Raw genomic sequence first — 23,674 nt, 5'->3', positions numbered from 1 at the left:
TGTGGAAAAACTTGGTCGCCAGGGGGCGGGTCATTTTTTCTTATATGACTATAGTAAAACCGTAAAAAGACTCGTAAGAAAGAAACATACAATACAAAAGCAAACAACTGCTAATAATCATGCTGCTACTTTTACTACAACTGCTTTGCTATTTCAACTATCATTATTTGCAACAACTTTTATAACAAGTACTACCATTACTACCCTTACTACTTCTAACACTATTTCTATTTCTACATCAATAACAACAGCGATAACATCAACAACTTCTACTTTACTACTGCAACTTCCACAACTACTACCACTTCTTCTCCTACTTCTACTTCAAAAACAGTTACTGCTGCTACCACCACCTCCACAATAACAACAACTCAAACTGCAACAATAATAGCAAAAACAGTAACAACATGCTGTTCAATCATTTACGATAAATGCAGACGATGATGCATATAAACTTAATATTACTGCTTTTTCTGTCTTTGTCGTGCGCTACTGTTGCTGTTCTTCAGCGTGTCGATCATTACGTACCATATCTGTTAGATTTTTCAAGAGATATAATATTTACAATAGCTTGACTACTATGTTACACCACATGGAATTAGTTCAAAGAACCAAAACAGGCCAGCCACCCAAGCACAAAACAATCAACCTTTTTTGAATAAAACGAATATAATATCAGAAAAGAACAAATATTTTTGAATTGCATTAATGACTTGAAAGGAACTGTTTCAGCGGCAGTTTATCAAACGAGGAACAGTCATGCATAGCTCCTGCAATATTATTCTTAAATAAACAAAAACATCGATTCTGGTGAAACTCAAGTGCAGTCAATTGTGGAGATTGATTAGCGCAAATATCTCGTCCTTTTACGTTTACTTCACCACAGAAATGTGAAACCTAACGATTCTTGGCACAAATGAAAACCTTATGCAAATAGTTACCGACAAATCAGAGTTATTTAGATTCAAATAACAAATGTCTTTTGTCAGCTGCGCATGCGATTAAAGCCGTACACGATCGAAATATGAAATATCCGGTTCATACAATAGTTATCTTCAACGCTTTATTATCATGGAACATAGCCAGCAGATATGTTCGTTCCTAAAACTGTCTGGTATTGAACAGCGTTCTGGAAAAACTGGGCTTAATGCTTCACTTTCCGCCTATATTCGACTTTTGTTAAGAAGAGACTTTCTTTAAACGAAAAATTTCAAACCGGAAAGTGTCTTCCCTGACACAGGCTTATCTGGGTTGACACTTGCCGCACATGCATTAAGCCCAGTATTCCCAGAACATGGGTCTATTACAGTACAACCGAATGCGATGAACAAAGCTCTCATAATGGTCTGTTGGCGCTCAGCCGAACACAAGGAAAAGAATGCATACTATGTTTACCGGTAGACGCAAATTCATCTGACTTACGGTTTGCCCTATGATGATTGCCATACGATTGTAAGTAATATTTTGTATTATGTAACGTGGTTCAGATTTTCTAAGCCTCGCAAAATAAACTTTGCTTTATTCGGCACCGACCTAGTATTCTCTATATACACGTATTATATAAACGCCTTTGGTCTAAGTCATGTTTTAAAATGTGGTCGGTTAAATGTTTACAAATACATAAAATGAGCGTGATAGAATGACAATACTCATTATGAGCCTTGTTCTGAGAAAACTGGGCATGTGCGCAAAGTGTCATTCCATATTAGCCTGTGCAGTCCGCACAGGCTAATCAGGGACGACACTTTCCGCATAAACTTGATTTTCGGTAAGGAGGGACTTCCTTGAAACTAAAAATACCATTAAGAGGAAAGTGTCGTCCCTGATTAGCCTGTGCGGACTGCACAGGCTTATCTGGGACGATACTTCACGCACATGCATTAAGCCCAGTTTTCTCAGAACGCGGCTCTTATAATCGGGACGCGAACGAGTACATGAACACAATTAGTAAAGTGACTTTGTTTTATTGTCAACAATTGGCTATGAATTTTGTTTTTGGAAAACGTTTACTTTAACTTTTAAATATTTTAAGAACAAATGGTATTTATTGCATTTAGTCTCTCTTCTTCTTATATACAGTAAAATCGCTACATTTTTACGACGAAATAACGGTCCCTTTAAAGCACGTACAAGCAAATCGTACTGAATAAATCTACCGAACTTTGACGAAGTGATACCCAGCATTGATTAAATCTACCGAACTTTGACGAAGTGATACCCAGCATTTCAAAGCACAACATCAAACTGATTTTCTGATGAAAACCATAATCTTGTCAAACACTTGAAAAGTATATAGTTATTCGACTGCCATGTCAAATAAACATCATGATTGGTTAGAGTAAGCACTTTGGCTTATCATGTCATTTCGATGAAAGCTCGTCCTAAAGCGTTTCGAAAAAGTGTCCACATATTGAAAGATACCATTTGGGTACCCATCAATTCAGTTTAAGACATTTGGTATCAACTTTAGGCTGTTCGGTTATTCTAGACTGTTATATCTTATAGTTTAGTATGTTAAGAACATAATTAAATCTTCGTTCTCTCGCTTATTGATTTATTTAAAAGCAAATTGATATTTCAAAATGGTGTATATTATTAAGACTTAACAACATATACATATTTACTGCAATTTAGATTTTCTGTTGACGATTTCTAAGTATCGATCCGACCACCGAATGGAGTGCGGGGCATATAGTAATCGCAGTGTCTCCTTCTGCTTGTGTTAAGTATAGCTAAAATAAAAAATAATTACCATACCTTGCTAATTTTCCTTTGGTTAATGTTACCTGCGTGTAGCATACTTCTGAAAAGAAAAAAATAGTTTGAAGTCTCTGTTCACAGATAATAATTATGTGCATGCAGAAATGTTATCCGTTGGGAAAATGATGTTTATTTCTATTAATACTATGGCGTTTGTAAAACAAATACATTTAACAATGTTAGCATTTGAAAGCTCTTGGTGCGAATAAAATGTATTCGATACGTACGCTGGGTACGAAACCTAGGATTTTTTTTTCGATTTGAGTCGCGTTCTGAGAAAACTGGGCATAATGCATGTGCGTAAAGTGTCGTCCCAGATTAGCCTGTGCAGTCCGTCTTTTTCTAGACGCTAGGCATAAATGGGTTAAAGACTAAGCGTGAACCATAACACAATTTAATATCAAGAACCATTATCACTCTCGTTGTTGTAAATCGTTGCACCCAAATTAATGTCTACATCTTAAAACCAGCAAATGGACTTAATATAGCCAAACATCTTCATAGAATATTGTCACTGGTAGCGACTACGCTTGTTTTTCTTTAGCGTTCCTTGCGATTTCTTGCGCCTTTCTTATTTATACCTTTTACACATCATTCATCATCAGTGTAAAAACGCCTGTTTACACTATAATTGCCTTAATGTGTTTGTATATTGTAACATATTAAAGATAATCAACGTTGTGTACCATCTGTAAATATTTGTATCAGTTGTATAGTACATTTGCAGCTCTGAAATATATGTCGGTCCAAATAGTCTTTGACGTACGTGACAAGAGTATTTACGTTATTTACTATTCAAATATATCGAAATAGTAACTTTCGACCACGCGTGAATAATATATATTTATTCGAAGAACGCTTGGATGCTAATTGTTCTTTGTCCGGAAGGTGCTTTAAATTTAATCGAGATTGCTTATTTGTTCAAATGTCTTGTACAGAAATGAAATGAACTCTATCTGATGAAATGACACTATTTTATTGAAAGGATTGGGGCAAAGCGACTAAACAAATGCGCAATTCCACGCATTACATATTACAATATCAGCAAATTCGGACCATAAGTACAGATATTTCGAGTGGAAACGACACAAATCATTCGAAAGAGTCAATAATAAAAGAGCAACAAGTCTTAGTTCATAGGGATCATTTATTGTGGCGGCATGCTATGAGTGAGTCAAGGGTTATAATAATGCTAATCAAAAATAGCAGCGGAATATTGCGTCGGAGATGTTCATTTATTTGAGTCGCGTTCTGAGAAAACTGGGCATAATGCATGTGCGTAAAGTGTCGTCCCAGATTAGCCTGTGCAGTCCGCACAGGCTAATCAGGGACAACACTTTCCGCTTTTATGACATTTTTCGTTTAAATGAAGTCTCATCGTAGCAAAAATCCAATTAAGGCGGAAAGTGTCGTCCCTGATTGGCCTGTGCGGACTGCACAGGCTAATCTGGGACGACACTTTACGCACATGCATTATTCCCAGAACGCGACTCATTTTTACTGCTAAGCAGGCGGCTCAAATGCCTTAAGAAGGATTAGCTAGAGATATAAAATTGGATTTTGGACAAGCCATACATAATAGTTTTTAGGATTTGATATGAAAACAACAACTTAAACAAGAGCTGTCTCCATCGGAAGACATATGCCCCCGAAAAACGCAGATTTCGAAACCTAAACGCGGACCCTAAGTTCAAGGTCAAGGTCAAAGGAGTAAAAATTTTTGTGCGTATTGAAAGGTCTTGTTCATATACACATGCATACCAAATATGGAGGTTACATCTGAAGCGACATAGAAGTTATGAGCATTTGTTGAAACCTAAACGCAAAAGTGTGACGGAAGGACAGACAGACGGACAGTGCGATCACTATATTCCCTCCTTCAGGGGCATAATAAAATAGTTGTTTTCTACTCAGTAATTTTCTGCAAAAAATACATTTTACTACCTTAATAAAGATAATATTTAAATAGTTGTTTTAAGATTTGATAAAGCTAGTTTGTTTCAGTTCACCACCAATCCTCACCAGAAGGATGTTGTTTCAGCCATGTTACCCTGTATTTGGTAATATTCAAATGTCTGCATTAATACCATGGGTGTCATAATATAAATTTACATGCATTCAGAGGATATATTTTCATTGCCTTTAAACAAAAGGTTCTTCTCTATGTGAAACAAACACATTTTATGATAACAAGTGCCCCCCCCCTCCCCAACAGGAAAGAGGTCTAATGAGGGCTATAACAAATATTAAGGCTTAAATATTGTCATACAGGTAAAACTGATAACTCCTGGCGGCCATTAGTGTGTTTTTCAGCAGGCCGAAACCATTTTGAAACTTAATTAAGATATCATTAGAACAAATGTCCTGAGCCAGTTTAATTAAGAGTTGACTAAATTTGTGACTTAAAGAATGTTCCAAAGGTTTAACTGCAGCTATATAAAGAAAGAAAACCGCAACGCCCTTGTTTTTCAATTGACCAGAGATATTTTCAAACTGAGCATGTTCTGAGCAGTTTCATGAAGGTTGGAATGACTTCCAGGATAACAAATTTTCACTTGACCTTTTTCCACTCAGAAGCAAAGTGAAAAGGGCTTTGCGCAAACAGCATAAAACCAGAACAGCCTGCGAGAAACATGCAGTATGTTCAGGTTTTATGCTGGATGCTGCTCATAAGTATCTAAGTGTTGGCAATGAAGCTTTAAAAACTTAAATCTAGAAAGAAAGGTCTTTACTTAAAGGGATCTTTTCACGGTTTGGTAAATTGACAAAATTGAAAAAAGTTGTTTCAGATTCGCAAATTTTCGTTTTAGTTATGATATTTGTGAGTAAACAGTATTACTGAACATTTACCATAGTCCAATATAGCCATTATATGCATCTTTTGACGATTTGAAAACCTAAAAATTATAAAGCGTTGCAACGCGAAACGATTGAATAATTTGGAGAGTTCTGTTGTTGTCGTTTAAATTTACGAAACTACGAAGATTGCTTATATAAGGTATAAAATACTTATCTTATGTGTACACGGCGGAATAGCCGAGAGGGCTAATGCGTTTTTACTTCAGACTAACTCCAGGACTCCGGAGGTCACTGGTTCGAGCCCCGGTACCGGCTACTTTTTTTCCTTTTTTTAATTTTATTCTTGATTTTTTACTGGAGCTTTTAAGATCCAATGTTTACATTTATCAATATAAAGCATTTAATGACAAACTTCAAAATATGCCAAAATCTGTGAAAAGGCCCCTTTTAATATAATTACAACTTCTGTCACATTCATATGAATGCTGCATTCTGATTGGATAATTTGTTCACGTGACCGGTCTTTCAGTTTCCGATGAACCAACTTCGTATGCAAATTTAAACATGAATAGTCATGGTGCTACTTTCGGGTCATAAACAAGTTGCCAAAATGACGTAATATTTTGCGCAAATTTTAATGGCGTTGATTTTTATTGGTCAATAGCGAAATGACGTTATATTGTTTGCGCGAACTTCAACGATATACCCGTTCGACGGAGATGAAACCGAAACTGAAAATAGATCATACGCTAGATTAAAAAGGACTTTTATAACCTTACAACGATAGAATGTCAGCTTAAAGATCATTTTGTGTTGCAATTATAAGAATTGAATAGCATTTTTCTGCATTTCATCGGTGTATGAACTGTCGGAAAAAATACAACTTATTTATGCATAAACGTCGTCGGCGTTTATGCAAATTAGGCGTAATTTTCCCGACAGTTCATACACCGATGAAATGCAGAAAAATGCTATTTAATTCTTAATTAACCTTCTTAGGGAAAAAATTAATGTGTAAAATACTTATCTAAGTGGGAAAGTGTTAAGCCATATAAGGAAACCCGCCACTAGGACTTATTGAATTAAAAGGAAAAAAATCCTCCATGCTACACACAAGTCATGACTTGTATTGTTATCAAAATATAATACTTCAAGACTAGAAGAAAGTGAAAAAACACAAAATAATTGCTGTAAGAACTGTATTAATTTTGATAATTTTGGACATGTAATAAACAAACACATAGGACTGCAATACCACTAATAAAAATATAAACACCAATATATATTAAGATGCATTGAATTGAACAAAATTAACAGTAACGCTCAACAAGTGAGGTGAAAATATATGTGTAAAAAGTCATGCTTGTATAGTTAAACCACATCGCATTGATACAAGATACACTTGAATTGTATGATTGTATTAACTGTTTTGTTTTGGCTTAAGTTTTTGCAATTCGTGATATAGTATTTTATGTATTTAAATTGATTTGAATACAAGAACTACTTTAATGTATTCGTTTATAAAACATGTATGCATAAAGATCAGTGTCAGCTAGGTTAAGATTGGAGAGCTATATATGAGCTATGCAAGTATATTGTAAGTCAGTATAATGTAATATAAGCAATATAAGACAGATCGGTAAATAAAAGGGACAAGCAATATAAGTATGTAAGAGTGACAAGGCAAAATCTACAACTAACGGTACTAACAATCACAATTAAAGCACAGAAAAACGCAAACATGCCAGTTTTTATTTTACTTTAAATTTCTTCTGTGGATTTCTGACATTCAATTACAATTCATCAGGAAAGTATTTTCAGCACAGAACTCAACAAAATGCCAGCATTCACTTGTATAATTGCTCCACGTCGCCTCTGAGATTGACTGTATTATCATGAACACGCAGTAGTTCAAAACCATATCTTCTTCCATTTGTCTTGGAAGTACTTTTTTCTTCAAAGAAGAAATGACTGAAATGTTTGTCAACTGGCACATAATGAGACAAACAAATCGCACTATTACACAAACCTGAAATGACAAAAAAGCACCGCATGATATAAACTTTATATGACGCTTTATTACCACATTGTTATAGAAAAGATAAACCTATAGTAAAATGATGTCAATTAGTTTATTTTCATGACTTCATTTGAAGTTTAAAATTCTTTTCCTTTATTTACTTTTTGATAATATTCAAATGACAAAATATAACTACCTAATCTTAAGTCTAAAATGTGACTTTGGTTGGCATGACAACCTTAACAACTCACTGGGAGCAGGGTTAAGGTTTTTTCTAATTCTGCAAATTAAACTTTTTTTTGATTCAACACTTATATACCAGTACTATTCTCTATATGTATAAGTGTTCATAGTACGTTCATGCACAAATGAAACAAATGTGACAATGAATAATATTAGTCCAGCTCTGTGTTTTATGAACTGACCGAAAGTGTCGCATAAACCTATGCAGTCTGCACATGCTAATCAGGGTCAACACTTTCCGCCTAAACTGAATTTTTGGTTCCTTTAAACGAAAGGTACAATAAAAGTGTTGTCCAAGGGCAAGGCTTTATATATTATGAAGTTAATTCAAGAGAAACATAATAGCACAGACCTCTATATTTGTTTGTCTTTTTGTTAATCAACACAGTGTCATAAACAACATGGCATAATTCTCCAATTGACTCAGTGAATGCCCCTCAACAATTATTAAACTGTGAACTAGAGGTAGTACATAAGCTGCACAATGGCCATCCTAATCGGTCGCTAATTTCAACCTTTTATTTATTGGCCGCTACCAAAGTGCAACAAAAATGTTAAACTGGCTAAACTGACTACTGGTTAGTAAAATAAATCATAATTAACATTTAACATATCAAAATATTTTAACATAGTATACATGAACTAACATAAGTGATATTCATTAATTTATACAACAGTTAAAAGATACAAGACACGAATTAAACAAACAATCTAAGTTTTGAAAAAGATCACAGTTAAATATTTACTTCCATGTGATTATAAGGAGTTGTCTACCATTTAAATATCAGCAATTTATTTTATCATACTTAAATCAAAACTATAATATGAAAAACTACAGGTAAAACTAAAATCATAAAAAATAAACAGCTTGTATAAACCATAATTAAAATGTTTTGTTTTATAGTGAACAACAAAATTACACCATGCACAAAGCAGAAACCAACATAGTTTCTATGTATGATTAAGATACAAAAATCATACTCATATCACATCTTCTTATAATTTATTTTTGACAATTTGGAAAAGCTCACACCATGTTTTTTTTGTCAACTTGATATTTAATGTTTTGGCAAACATCTTCATGAGGAGAAAATAACAAATGGATGTGATCTTATTTATTGATGAAATACATGTATCTGTATAAGTTACTTATATTTGATGTACATAGCTGTTTGAATGTCTAAATATTTAAACATTAACAATATACCAATTGTCCAATCCATATAAATTTCACAAACATTATTATAAGGGAGTAAAGAAACATTCAATAACATTTTAAGCACATTAATGCATATACAACAATATATATATTAACAGTTCAACAGCCTGAATTGCAACCAAAACAACTAACAAGATAGGAGATAGATTTTTCTCTAAATAAAATCTGCTATATTAGATAACAAATGTTTCTAAAATATGTTCCACTAACTAACTAACATCAACCTTCATCTTTGACATATTTACCTCAAATGGACTTTCAAGCAACTTACCAGTAATAATAAGAAGCACACTATGTATTATCAACCCATTTATGTCTAGTGGACTCTCCCATCCTTCTAAATTGGATCAATTTATTTCCAAAATTAGGGATGTTTAGTATAATGATTTCTATATTTAGAATATTTTTTACAGAAATTCCTGTAAGCAAACAGCACAGACCAAGATGAGACGCCACATCATGCGGCATATCATCTGGGTCTACGCTGTTTGCCAAGGCTTTTTTTCTAGACGCTAGGCATAAATGGGTTAACAGCTAAAATACTTGCATAATCATGCATAAAAACAAACGACTATCATGGAAGAAAAATGTGTTAAAATGGTTTACCATAAAAATACCTGCGTAATCGTGTCTACAAATGAACGATTAGCATGAATGTAAAATGCTTTAAAATGGTCACCACTAAAATACTTGCGTAATCGTTTCTAAGAAATGATTGATCAACATGGTTGTATAATGTGTTAAAATGTTTAACCACTATAATACTTGTGTAATCCTGTCTCGAAACAAACTAGTGCCATAAATGTAAAATGTGTTAAAATGTTCACCACTATAATACTTGTGTAATCGTGTCACAAAACAATCGATAATCATAAATGTAAACTGTATTAAAATGGGATCGCCCAATCAGGCCTATTCAGTTATAATTTTAGCACAGGGCAAAATTTAGTCCTTAATTTCGAGTGGGCGAGTTATATTTACACCTTTGAATATGATAACAAAAACTAATAGTAAGATCATTATAAACATAGACCCAATCAGATTCTATAAACATGTCATGTTTGAATAACCGGTAGCAGAGTTGTCCGCTATATACATGTAGCAGAGTTGTCCGCTATATACGTGTAGCAGAGTTGTCCGCCATATACATGTAGCAGAGTTGTCCGCTATATACATGTAGCAGAGTTGTCCGCTATATACATGTAGCAGAGTTGTCCGCTATATACCGGTAGCAGAGTTGTCCGCTATATACATGTAGCAGAGTTGTCCGCTATATACATGTAGCAGAGTTGTCCGCTATATACATGTAGCAGAGTTGTCCGCTATATACATGTAGCTGAGTTGTCCGCTATATACATGTAGCAGAGTTGTCCGCTATATACGTGTAGCAGATTTGTCCGCTATATACATGTAGCAGAGTTGTCCGCTATATACATGTAGCAGAGTTGTCCGCTATATACCGTTAGCAGAGTTGTCCGCTATATACATGTAGCAGAGTTGTCCGCTATATACATGTAGCTGAGTTGTCCGCTATATACATGTAGCAGAGTTGTCCGCTATATACATGTAGCAGAGTTGTCCGCTATATACATGTAGCTGAGTTGTCCGCTATATACATGTAGCAGAGTTGTCCGCTATATACATGTAGCAGAGTTGTCCGCTATATCCATGTAGCTGAGTAATCTCCAGGTTTTTTTCTCCAATTTTTGGGAAGATAGCCCATGGCTTTGGAATTGGGAATTTTATCGGCATTTTCATAAAATTGGGAAAATAAATTCATTAGCCTTTTTTTCCACACAAAAAGTCCACTGATTAGGGAAATACTAAATTTGATTTAACTCTTTATAATCATTCAAATTAAAAGAAAAAAAAATCATATAATACTTTGTTAGATGTAATTGAATTAAAATTGAGATAAAATACACATAAGACTTCTTTGTAAAAAAAAAAAAAAAATATTTTTTTTGGCAATTGGGAATTTTTTGCCACATTTTGGGAAAAAAGTATACTTTTTGGGATTGGGAACATAGCTGAATTTCGGCTATAAAATCGGGCCAAAAAAACACCTGATGTCCATTAGTTTTGGCTGTAAAAAATACATGTACACACACAACTAGTTAAATGTCATGAAATCACTGGTAGTTGAATTCCTTCATACCTATACTATTAACTTGAGATTAGTTGATAACAAATAATATAATAAAAACATGATTACTTGAAATTCAAAGTATATAGTTTTGAATAAATATGTATACTTTAACACAGCAAAGGGAAACAACTGGTATGAAACAGAAAAACCAGTATAAACTGGATTGAAATAAAAATACCCATACAAAAATGTCAATAACACAACAATCAGGTCAACTCCGTTATTGAGTCTCATAACCCACGGCAGCTAGCAACCTTTCGGCTATACCGAGGTAGTAGACAGTCTGAGCGATACCAAACAGCGGGGCTATAACCAGTACACGGCAAAACGCGCCTTTGAAGAAAGCTTTTGGTCCTTCCAGCATGTACACTTTTCTGAGCATAAGGAAGGAAGCATAAGTTGCAAACTTACCTCATTTAGCAAAATTAATTGAAAAATTGTATCAAAGTTATACTAATTTAAATTGTGTTAAAAAAAAAGACATTTTTAACAACTTTGACACCATATGATATGGTTACAAAATAAATTTCAAACAAAATTACTTCTTCCAACATGCAAAGTTTCTTCCAAATTTGAAATAGTGGTATGTTTTCAAGTTTAAAGGGACTTATTCACAGATTGGGGCACCTTTTGAAGTATGTCAGTAAATACCATTAATAACTAGATTTTAACCAAGGCATTGTAGAGCTTCATTTTAATAACAAGTATTGAATTTAAGAAAGGAAACATATGGGCTTGAACCAGCATCCTTTGTATTAAAAGGACTGCACAGGCTAATCCAGGATGACACTTTATGCATCATGTATTAAGTCCTGTTTTTCCAGAACGCAGATCAATCATTCTCTTCCCCTACCTGAAACAATCCACTATCCCGTTGTATGATTGCTCCCCGGCCCCTTTATGGAGGGTCTGCAAACGCGTCTTGACAACTAGAGTAAAAAAAACACAAACATTCTTTGTTAAAAGATTGGCAATTTTCCACAAGCATTGGTATAAAATCTATTCTAATTTATGACATACAACACTCATCCATGCAGACCTATTAAATATTGTATTATAGGTATTTATATATTATTTTTCTCTAAATGGATCAACGGTTTTTACACTAAAAAAGTGAATTTGACCCAAACAAGGGCTGTTTGTAAAACAGGCATGCCCCCCAAATGGGCTGTCAGTTGTAGTGGCAGCCATTGTGTGAATAAGTTAGAAACCATTTTACTGCTTCAGGTCACTGTGACCTTGACCTTTGACCTAGTCAAGTGACCTGAAAATCAATAGGGATCACCTGCCAGTGATGATCAATGTACCTATGAAGTTTCATGATCCTAGGCCTAAGAATTGTTGAGTTACCATCTGGAAACCATTTTACTGTTTCGAGTCACTGTGACCTTTGACCTAGTGACTTGAAAATCAATAGGGGTCATCTGCCAGTCATGATCAGTGTACCTATGAAATTTCATGATCCTAGGCCTAAGTGTTCTTGAGTTATCATCCGGAAACCATTTTACTGTTTCGAGTCACTGTGCCCTCACCTTGACCTTTGACCTAGTGACCTTAAAATCAATAGGGGTCATCTGCCAGTCAAGATCAATTTACTTATGAAGTTTCATGATCCTAGGCCTACGCGTTCTTGAGTTATCATCCAGAAACCATTTACTGTTTCGAGTCACTGTGACCTTGACCTTTGACCTAGTGACCTGACAATCAATAGGGGTCATCTGCCAGTCATGTTCAATGTACCTATGAAGTTTCATGATCCTAGGCCTAAGCATTTTTGAGTTATCATCCGGAAATCATTTCGTGGACGGACAGACTGACCGACCAACATGTGAAAAACAATATACCCCCTCTTCTTTGAAGGGGGGCATAATAGTAACTTTCTTGTGCAAAATACATTTGGAAATTCTGAAAATCATTATTTATTGAACTATTTAAACTCTTGGATAACTCTTTAAAACATTATGTTTACTCATAATCTAAGTAATATAGCAATCTATTACCATTTCACAGAAACAATTCATGTCACAGGCTACATTATTTAAGCCTCGTTCTTAGAAAACTGTGCTTAATACAAATGCATAAAACATCTTCTCAGATTAGCGTGCTATTCGCACAGGCTAATAGGGGACAACACTTTCCGTTCTTATGGAAATTTTCGTTTAAAGGAAGTCTCTTCTAAACCAAAATCCAGTGTAGGCAGAAAAAGTTTTCTCTGATTAGCCTGTGCAGAAAGCACAGGCTAGACTTGGACGACACGTTACACACATGCATTAAGCCCAGTTTTCCCAGTCTCAGGCTCCATTTTTTGACCTACCGTCAAATGGGGTTACACTGAAGGATGCCACACATCCGGCTGATAGGCCTGATATGAACGAGTGATAGAACACTGCCTGATCACTGCCTTCACGTCTCTTGCCCTACAAAGGTACACATGAATAAAATGCAGCATGGTTCTTATTTGATACAAACTAGAGCTACTCACAAAGGTGATTAATAACAAAATAACCTTAAGGTCTTTGTCAGCCTTGTTCCATTAACCCTTTACTCTTGCCGTTAAAAGGCAGGGGCTACAATTCAGCAAAACCAGTCACAACCAAAAGTCTTTTCTATACAATCATGTACACATTTAGATCATTCGACTGTGAGAGTTTCAACAAGATCTAGCCCGTAGCAATACAATAGTTGAAAACATGTTATTTTGGGACTATAAATTCAAAAGTCGAAAACAATATAAGGGCCATATCTTTGCCAAAACTGGTTCCTGCCAAAATTCATGTCTTTAAAATTATCTACACATGAAGGTCAACTGCAAAAATATAAACGAAATCTGACAAGATGTTAAAGAAAAGTTAAAAACAATACATTTTAGGACTATGCTAGTACAGTTGAAAACCAGGGCCATAATTCTGCCAAAACTCAACACACTCGAAATTCCCATTAAGGTAATCCTTGGGGGCATAACAATATACATAAGGATCTAAGAATGCAAACCTTATTTCACATTCAACCCTGAAAATTCGAAGCCTAACCCAATGCTTGCCCACAGTGGAAGCCTGGACAGTTCTGATTTCCCTTGGCGCATAGGAATAAGTCTGCGTCCGACTCTCGGTCATTACCGAGGTCAAATAAGGTCATGTGATAAGGAAGTGTTGGCAGTCTTCAAAGATATCATCAAGTCAAGCATCAATAAAGCAAGGCAGTAAAAGTTCTCCTTTTAATTATTTATGTTTTTAAAAACTTCTCATCTTGGTTGAAATAGTAAAGGATTGAAGAACTTAAGAACAAACAGACAGGCCAATTGCTATATGCCTCATGGCATATGTAGATACTGAGGTCATAAAAGCTTATACTCACCATAGCATTAAGATGGGCAAACAGAGGAAAATACATGGCAGAGAAGGTCACATCCCTGAGCATGGTTGCCCGGAAACCCTTGTAGATGCCCAAAATGCCTTTCTCTCTGAAAAGGTCCAGGGCAATCTTTGTGGCGGAAAGTTTTTGGGGTTTAACCGCTCCTTCTGCTCCAGCTGTCTTGTCCACTGAGGCTGGAAGCAAACATTATGGGCTGCGTTATGGGTAAACTGGGCTTAGTGCAAGGGCATAAAGTATTGTCAAAGATTAGCTTGTGCAGTGTGCACAGGCTATTCAGGGACGACAATTTACGCTTTTGTCGTATTTTCTTGTTTGAAGGAAAAATCTAAACAAAAGCCAGCGTAAGCAGAAATTGTCATCCTTGATTTGCTTGTACCGGCCGCACAGCTAATATGGGACGACACTTAACGCACATGCATTAGGCCCAGTTTTATCAGAATTAGGCTAAAATTAATAAGAAGGACAATCTTGTCCACCAAATAACACTGCGGCATTAAGATATTTATTTAGATTTATCTAGAAATGTGTCCTCAGGACATGGAATCTCCATTTTAATTTTGTGTCGCCCTCTAAAGAAATGAGTGTTGTGTGACAAAAGAAGTTACAAACCAGATGCCAACAAAAACCTTCACCTTCCGAGAATATCCATAAACTTACAAGAGTCCAGTGTGACCGTGACCTTACAGCAGCAATATGTTTTTGCATGCAACCCATTGTCTTGCTTTAGCTTTCAAAAGTGCAAATTTATTTCAAAATCATTTCTGCATGAATAACGTTGCAAGTAGGACAAGCAATTTCTGCACACACAAACGCCCACCCAAACACCTATAGGAGTAAATGTTTTAAAGTACCTTAAATCTGAGAATGTCTGGATTAACAAGATGTGTTTGTGAAACACAATGTCCCCCTATATGATGTTTGACCTTGTAGGATGACCTTGACCTTGTGAAGGATGACCTTGACCTTGACCTTTCACCACTCAAAATGTGCAGCTCCATGAGATACACATGCATTCCAAATATCAAGTTGCTATCTTCAATATTGCAAAAGTATTCATAAAATAAGCGATTTGGGCCACATATATTTGACCTCTGACCTTGAAGGATGACCTTGACCTTTCACCACTCAAAAGGTGCAGCTCCATAAGATGCACATGCATGCCAAATATCAAGTTGCTATCTTCAATATTGCAAAAGTATTTATAAAATATGCCATTTGGGCCACATATATTTGACCTCTGACCTTGAAGGATGACCTTGACCTTGACCTTTCACCACTCAAAATGTGCAGCTCCATGAGATACACATGCATGCCAAATATCAAGTTGCTATCTTCAATATTGCAAAAGTATTCATAAAATGAGCGATTTTGGCCACATATATTTGACCTCTGACCTTGAAGGATGACCTTGACCTTTCACCACTCAAAATGTGCAGCTTCATGAGATACACATGCATGCCAAATATGAAGTTGCTATCTTCAATATAGCAAAAGTTATTGCAAAATGCTAAAGTTGGCGCAAACAGACAGACCAACAGACCAACAGACAGGGCAAAAACAATATGTCCCCCACTACTATAGTGGGGGACATAAAAATTTTGATAAGAATGAATTTAATTAGGCAATTTGGCTTGTACATGTTTAAAATTTTCATCTTTTATCAACCAAAATAATATGTAAACTGACATATCATGAAACAGTTGAAGTTTTATTTAAGGAACTTTGCAAATATAAGTGCAGATGTCGAAAGCATAAAAGATAAAATCCCACATAAGGTTACACACCACTCCTGCCAGCATCCTGCAGCTGTATCTTGAGAAGCTCCATGGGTGTGGTGGCAACGATCTGAAAGAGGCCCGCCCCTCCCCCTGCCAACACCTCCCTGGGCAGTGTTAACTTGTTCCTGTAAACATAATGCATATATAGGACACTTTGTAGGCCAAGATCAAATCTTGGTTATATGGGTTAAAAAACGTGGAAGTATCAACTGGTTAATAAACATAACTAATTTATAGAATCTTAAAGAGGCCTGCCCTTTCCCCTGCCACTCGGGGCAGTGTCAACTGATTCCTCAAACACAGCACAAATATAAGATCTGAGACAACACCTGACCCTGCCACCAGTTACATACTGTTTGCAAGCTTAATGTAAGCATTTCTATACTATAATTGACTTTTAAAACTAAATGACTTAAACACAGTAATACATTAACCCATTTATTCCTAGTGTACTTTCCCATCCTTCTAAATTAGATCATTTTTTTTCCAAAATTAGGTATGTCTAGTATATTTAGAATATTTCTTACAGAAATTCCTTAAAGCAAACAGCGCAGACCCTGATGAGACGCCACATCATGCCGTGTTTCATCTGGGTCTACGCTGTTTCAATGCCAAGGTTTTTTTTCTAGACGCTAGGCATAAATGGGTTAAATGTAATGAAAACACAAAAAACCCATATCTCACTTGTCATTCTTCAGTATGTGACGGAAGAAGTCATTTCCCACCAGTTTGATGACCTTCTCTGGTGTTATGAGGAGAAGATTCACTCCAGACCCTGCAAATTATGACATACCGGTCAAGAAGCATCAGGGAGCATGGCCAATATTTTTAAACAATCCAAAGTAAGAGGTTAACTTAGGATTATCTTAGGTGAAACCATCAGATAATCAATATTTCTGATTGTGTTTATTCTTTGAAGTCGTACATATTTGAAATTTCCAGGTGCTCATATTCAAAATGAATCAAGTTTAATTAAATTTAGAACATAAATAAAATGATTGGATTTGTTTTTGTTGATATTTAATTCAACATGATTAATCCTTACAAAGGTAATACCAATGAATTATGCTCTGTGAAAAGGGTGTTTAATGCATGTAATTCCCCACAGGCTAACATGGCTAATCAGGAACGACACTTTCTGCTTTTATGATATTTTTCATTTCAAGAAAGTCTCGCCTTAGCAAAAATCCAGTTTAGGCAGAAGTGTTGTCCCTGATTAGCCTGTGCAGACTGCACTGGCTATTCAGGGGAGGCACTTTATGCACATGAAGTAAACCCCCCTTTTCACAGAGCACAGCCAAATAGTTTATTGCTATTTATATCTGCAATAAATGAACGTGGTAAAAATGTCCTGTATTTAAATTTAAATGAACATCTTTAAACTGCATATGTCTATTTGAGACGCGATCTGAGAAAAATGGGCATCATGCATGAGCGTAAAGTGTTATCCCAAATTAGCAGTCCGCACAGGCTAATCAGGGACGACAATTTCCGCTTTTATGATATTTTCTGTTTAAAGAAAGTCTCTTCTTAGCAAAATATCTAGTTAAGGCGGAAAGTGTCGTCCCGGATTATCCTGTGCGGACTGCTAATTTGGGATAACACTTTACGCTCATGCATGATGCCCAGTTTTCCAGAACGTGACTCATTTAAATAAAAAGATCACATCGCAATGTTTGAAATATTGTTTTACATACTGGTAGCAGTAATTAAATATAACTGACAATAATAAACAACAATATAAATGACGATGTCTACTGAACGTGACTATTCTAGGCGTCATCTCATGACATTGCCCCCAAAATAACAACATAAATCATTAAAAAAAAGACTTATTGATGAATCTAACTACCAACATCCCTATCGGTTATGTCATCCAATTCAGACCAATTTTTAAGGACGGACTCAAGGAAAGTTTTAATATTTAGTATGACCGCATAAATAAGTTTGTAACTAACTGTAACATTATACCTCTGTACATTCCAAAGAAGCCTTCATTTTTTAACGTTTTACTTGCGCAGTCGATCCTGGAAAATAAAATTAAAACAGTATATTTGTTGGCATCCACAGATTATCAAGTTTAATTGAGCCGCGCTCTGGGAAAACCGCAGGCTGCACAGGCTAATAAGGAACAACACTTTCTGCCTAAACACGATTTCCCTGAGAATGACTTCCTTTAAAGGAAATATTCCATAACAAGAGATTGCCAAGCAATATGGTCCCCTACCGGCTCCACCATTGTCAGAAATTCCACCATTGTCAGAATTTTTTTTTTGCCATAGCAACCAGAATTTTTGATGTAGGAACAAAATGAAATGACATGCATAATGTCCATATTGCCATCTATCCATGTTTCAAGTTTAATGAAAAAAATATGAAGAACTTTAAAAGTTATCTTAGGATCCAGAAAACAACCATTTTCAGCAGTATTTCTAGTCTATTTGTTGCCATAGCAACCAGAATTTTTGACGTAGGAACTAAATGAAATGAAGTGCATAATGTCCATGTTGCCATCTATCCATGTTTCAAGTTTCATGAAAAAATATTAAGAACTTGTAAAGTTATCGCAGGATCCAGAAAAGTTTGACGGACAAACTGACAGACTGACAGACAGACATTTCAATGTGTGTCATCTTATGCGGTATCTGGACAAACGGCACCCGGACAATCTTATGCTGTACACCATATTTATCAATGTTCTTGAGTAACAGACACTTATATTGCTGGTCATGCAATAGTCATTAAAAGGTCAGTTGAAAAATTGCTTGTTGAAATAAATACTTCTGAAATAATGTCACCATTGAATGTTTAGCTCACCTGAGCACAACATGCTCATTGTGAGCTTTTGTATTTGCTTTCTGTTTCGTGTTTGTTTTCCATTCCCAACATTTCCTTGAGACGACTATAGAGGCTGTATTTAATGCCCAATCTTCATGATTATCATGAAACTTGGTCCAAACAAATTTTCCTAATGATATCTTGTTTGAGTTGTAAACTTGGTCATGAGTGATTTAAAACTAGGTTACTAGTTCAAATTATAGAAACAGCTGGCAAAGACTCTAGAAGCGATATGCATTGCTTAAGTATGAAACTTGGTCTGAACATTGTTCTTATGATACATCCGCCTATTTCAAAACTTTGCCATATAGTCAGAGGGGGTAATCACAGGACAAACAAGATGAAGATGTGCGAGACAGGTATTTTTCGCTGGTTTATACCCTTTAATAATTACTTCATTTACTTTTTAAAATGATGCTCACTTGACAGCCATATTGGCAAAAAAGTGATAAGCATTTACCATGAAACCATATATTTTCATCAGCACGAAATTTCGTCCTTTTTAAAAAAATGACTATTTCGTCAGCACTTTAATTCGTCCATTTCTGGTTTTGGAAAAAAAAAGCGTCCGATTTGTTTGTAATGTTTGTAATAAATGTAATACGCGGTTGCGAAAAAATTATGCTGGGGAAAGAGGGGTGACACTTGGTAGTCACTTGCAGGAGGTGGGCCTTGTTTGGCATATGCCAATTAACAAGTTTGTTATTTCAGGTGATAGTAACTGTCCCTTATTATTTTATGTCATTGACACGTTCTTTGTTATGATCAGCAGATAAGTGGGACTGAATAACCGTTAACGAGTGTTTTAAACAACGAAGCCAATTGCCATTTAGTCTTTTTCCATTACAATCACGGACAACCAAACACAAATCAATATGTTCTTTATTAATTTGTAATAAAAGCGCAGAATATATTTCAGTCAGGTGTTGATCACACATCATCATATTTTAATTGCGTTTTATGGTATTGTCTTAAATCCGGATTCGCCGCGTGTTGGCTGTATAATCTGCAACACCCCTGAAAAACACAATACACACAATGGGTAATAAAGTTGTTAACAATAAGCGCTAATCAACACTATTATACCTAAACAAAGTCGATGCATTCGATACAGCCTTATTGCATTCGCGTTTAACAGGAAATGTCAGTTGTCAGTACACTGTATATAATATTAATATTCAATTCATATCTCAACTTTACTTGCAGCAAAATTTCTAAGTGGGTCACAAAATTACAGCTCCCGCGTAGAAAACCTTGGCGAGTAAAGGCGAGATAAAGAGCAATATTAATACAAAAAAAATGCTTATCACTTCCTTGCTCATATGGCTCAAACATGAGCGGCATTTAACCAATTATTACAGTAATAAAGGGTATAAAACAGTGAAAAATACCTGTTTCTGCATGGACGTCAACATCTTGTTTGTCATGTGATTACCCCCTCTTGTAGTGTCAAAAGCATAGTCACTGGGTCAAATGACATCAAAACATAATTGTTAACACCATACTAACCACACTTGATTGCTAAATCTTCATGAAACTTTATGTCTGAACATTTTTCCCAGACATATCTTGGTCAAGTTTAAAGCTGAGTCATCTGGTCCTCAAAACTACGTAACTTGGTCAAAAAACAGAAAAAGCTTATGAACACTCTAGAGAACACATTAATTTCTCAAACTTTATGAAACTGTAAGAACATTGATTGTAATTGCATATAATCTTCAGAACTCGGTGTAATGACACAAACAAACTTGGTCACTAAGTCAACCCTTCAAAACAGCTAGCTAACACACAAGAGGCCATATTTATTACCCCATCATCACACATTTTAGTCCAAACATTTTTCCAAGTAATATCTCAGCTTAGATTTAAAAAAAAGGACTATGATGGGTCAAAAACTATGTCATTAGGTTAAATTGATGAAAAAGCTTGAAACACTTAGTATGAACACCCCAGGAAACCTGATACCTCTTGAGTCGTGCAATACCATAGGGTACAGTGCTGTGTATTTTGGCATGAACTTACATAGGGTAAGTAAATTGGAAAAAATAAAATAAAATAAAAGTCCAATTTAAAACAACTGAGTATTAACATTGATAACAAAGGTATTGGCCTACATGTAGAAAAAATCCTGACAAATTGTCTTAAAATATGAGCGAAATGTGGCACCCTGAAGTAGAAGAACGGGCAAAACGGGCCATGTTCAGGCATTTAGGGGAGAAAAACAGCTTTAATTTGCAAGCCACTACAATAATTAAAGGATTTATACAAACTTTCACATGTCTGCCATAACCTCTCAGCAGGGTTTCTCCAGAAAACTATTTATTGTGGAGAAATTTGCGTTTTTAATGACCATGTTGGGAAAACATGGATACCATCTGAGGAAGACCAGGAAACGTTATGTGGGCAGTGACTTTGTGGGCAGTGACTTTATAAGTCTTTTTCAGCCATTTTGTTGCAATTTCTTTGCTTTGTAGAGGCCTATAGTAAGTGTATGTAGGCACATATGCATACAAATGTACTTTTAATGCCTTATATATTATCAATAGTGCCTTTTCAACAGTCTCGATTTTCATTTCTTTTTATCAACACTATTTTGGAAAATATTAAGAAAGACGTGACTGCTTTGTTGCATAAATTAATTGGTTATACCCCCGTCACACCGGACTGGCGTCCTTAATGCGTCCTTACGGCGTACGGCGACCCAGGTCGCAGTGAGGACACCATAGACGCTGGAGGGACGCCGTAAGGACCCAAGAGAACACAGTGAGGTCGCCGAAAATTGCTCAGGACGCGAGCCTACGGCGACTACTTTGAACATGTTCAAGAAAATGATCATTGACTGCAAGGCGACCGTATGGCGACCTTGTTGCAACTTTAGTACGTCCTTTGTACATCTATTGCGTCCTCAGAACGACTATGGTGTCCTTACTGCGACTTCATTGCGTCATTACAGCGTCTATTGCGACCCAACTATGACTAGTGCCTTCCTACTGCGACCCCAGTGTGTCTTAAGGGCGACCATATCAATGCCTATATAAAGTAATCTTTTTTTCTTGATGTTTAACAGCGCCCTTCTGAGAAAATGAATAATTTACTTATTGCACAACAGATTCTAAATCTTCAGCAGCAACAGATACTTCACTAACAGCAGGTGGTATTAGGCGTAGTGAGAAGAAGAAGGCAGGCCAGGCGGAGGCGATGCCGGGTTAGACCTTGGTTAGGAGATATTTGGAGGGATCAGTTCGGACACTTCAATCGTCTAATGCCTGAGTTAAGACAAGAGGACCCAGCTTCATTACAAAATTTCTTGAGGGTTCCACCAGAAATGTTTGACGAGCTGCTTATAAGGCTTCGCCACCGCATTTCCAAGCAAGATACAAACAACAGAAAAGCTATCGATCCGGGAACAAAATTGGCAGCAACCCTACACCATCTGGCGACTGGCGATCTGTATACCAGTATGAAGTTTGACTTTCGACTTCAGGCCAATACACTGTCCCTTGTAGTGAAGGATGTGTGCCAAGCCATCGTCGACGAATACAAAGATGAGGTAATTTAGTGTCCTACAACGCCTGAAGAATGGCTAACAGTGGCGACCAACTTTGAGCGCTGCTGGAACGTCCCTCACGAGTGTGGTGCTTTAGATGGAAAGCATATTGCAATTAGAAAGCACCCTAGTAGTGGAAGCCTTTTCCACAACTACAAGGGGTTCTTCTCTATTGTGTTGATGGCATTAGTTGATGCCGATTATAAATTCCTTTGGATAGATGTGGGGGAGATGGATACATGTCGTCGGACACCATGATCTACAACAACTCGGAGCTAAAGGAGTGCCTTTCTAATGGATCTATAGGTTTACCACCACTATCACGTCTTCCAAATGACGACCAAGACACGCCATACTTTCTTCTTGGCGATGATGCGTTCTGTCTCCGAACTTACATGATGAAACCTTTTTCGGCTCGAAACCTTACAAAGGAGCAGCGCATCTACAACTATCGCATTTCTCGTGGCAGAAAAATATTGTTGAAAATGCGTTCGGTATTCTTGCCCAGCGCTGGCAAGTTCTTTTAAGTACGATGCAGCAATTACCCGAAACAGCATGTGTTATTGTTGAAGCTTGTGTTTGCCTTCATAACCTATTGAGGATGCAATTTCCAACATTGCACAATGCAGTTGTTGACCACGAGGACGTCAACAATGACATAGTCCTGGGAGCATGGTGGATCAATGCTAACATGGTGGACATGGAACGTGCACTTGGCCCAAACAGGGACAGCACTGCAGCAAAGAAGCAACGCGAGTATTTAAAGTTGTATTTCAATTCAGAAGCAGGATCAGTGCCCTGGCAGGACAGTATGATTTAAAGTTGTAACCATTTGGAATACTTGGACTGTTATAAAGAGTTGTAATCAATTTGAATACGTTCAATGATATAATCAAGAAAAGTAATCAGTTGGAAAACGCAGACTGTTATCATTAAGAGTTATAATTAG

At 36.2% G+C, this 23,674-nt stretch overlaps 1 protein-coding gene across 7 annotated transcripts in view; it reads right to left on the bottom strand.

Moving 5' to 3' along the window:
* Positions 1-10,996: 10,996 nt before the first annotated feature.
* The window catches only part of LOC127850563 (mitochondrial glutamate carrier 1-like), a 31,612-nt gene continuing 18,934 nt past the window's right edge, over positions 10,997-23,674 (bottom strand). For all 7 annotated transcript variants that reach the window (XM_052383686.1, XM_052383687.1, XM_052383690.1 and 4 more), the window contains 7 exons: positions 18,312-18,367; positions 17,025-17,115; positions 16,347-16,465; positions 14,545-14,735; positions 13,505-13,607; positions 12,044-12,119; positions 10,997-11,564 (listed from right to left, as the gene is read on the bottom strand). In XM_052383686.1, the coding sequence (XP_052239646.1) occupies positions 11,411-11,564; positions 12,044-12,119; positions 13,505-13,607; positions 14,545-14,735; positions 16,347-16,465; positions 17,025-17,115; positions 18,312-18,367 (790 nt within the window). In that variant the 3' untranslated portion in view covers positions 10,997-11,410. The remainder of the gene's footprint in view (positions 11,565-12,043; positions 12,120-13,504; positions 13,608-14,544; positions 14,736-16,346; positions 16,466-17,024; positions 17,116-18,311; positions 18,368-23,674) is intronic.

This window comes from Dreissena polymorpha, chromosome 11 (assembly GCF_020536995.1).
Source record: "Dreissena polymorpha isolate Duluth1 chromosome 11, UMN_Dpol_1.0, whole genome shotgun sequence".
Lineage (NCBI taxonomy): Eukaryota > Metazoa > Mollusca > Bivalvia > Myida > Dreissenidae > Dreissena > Dreissena polymorpha.
The sequence above is the reverse complement of the archived record's forward strand: the minus strand, read 5'-3'. Positions and strand labels throughout refer to the sequence as shown.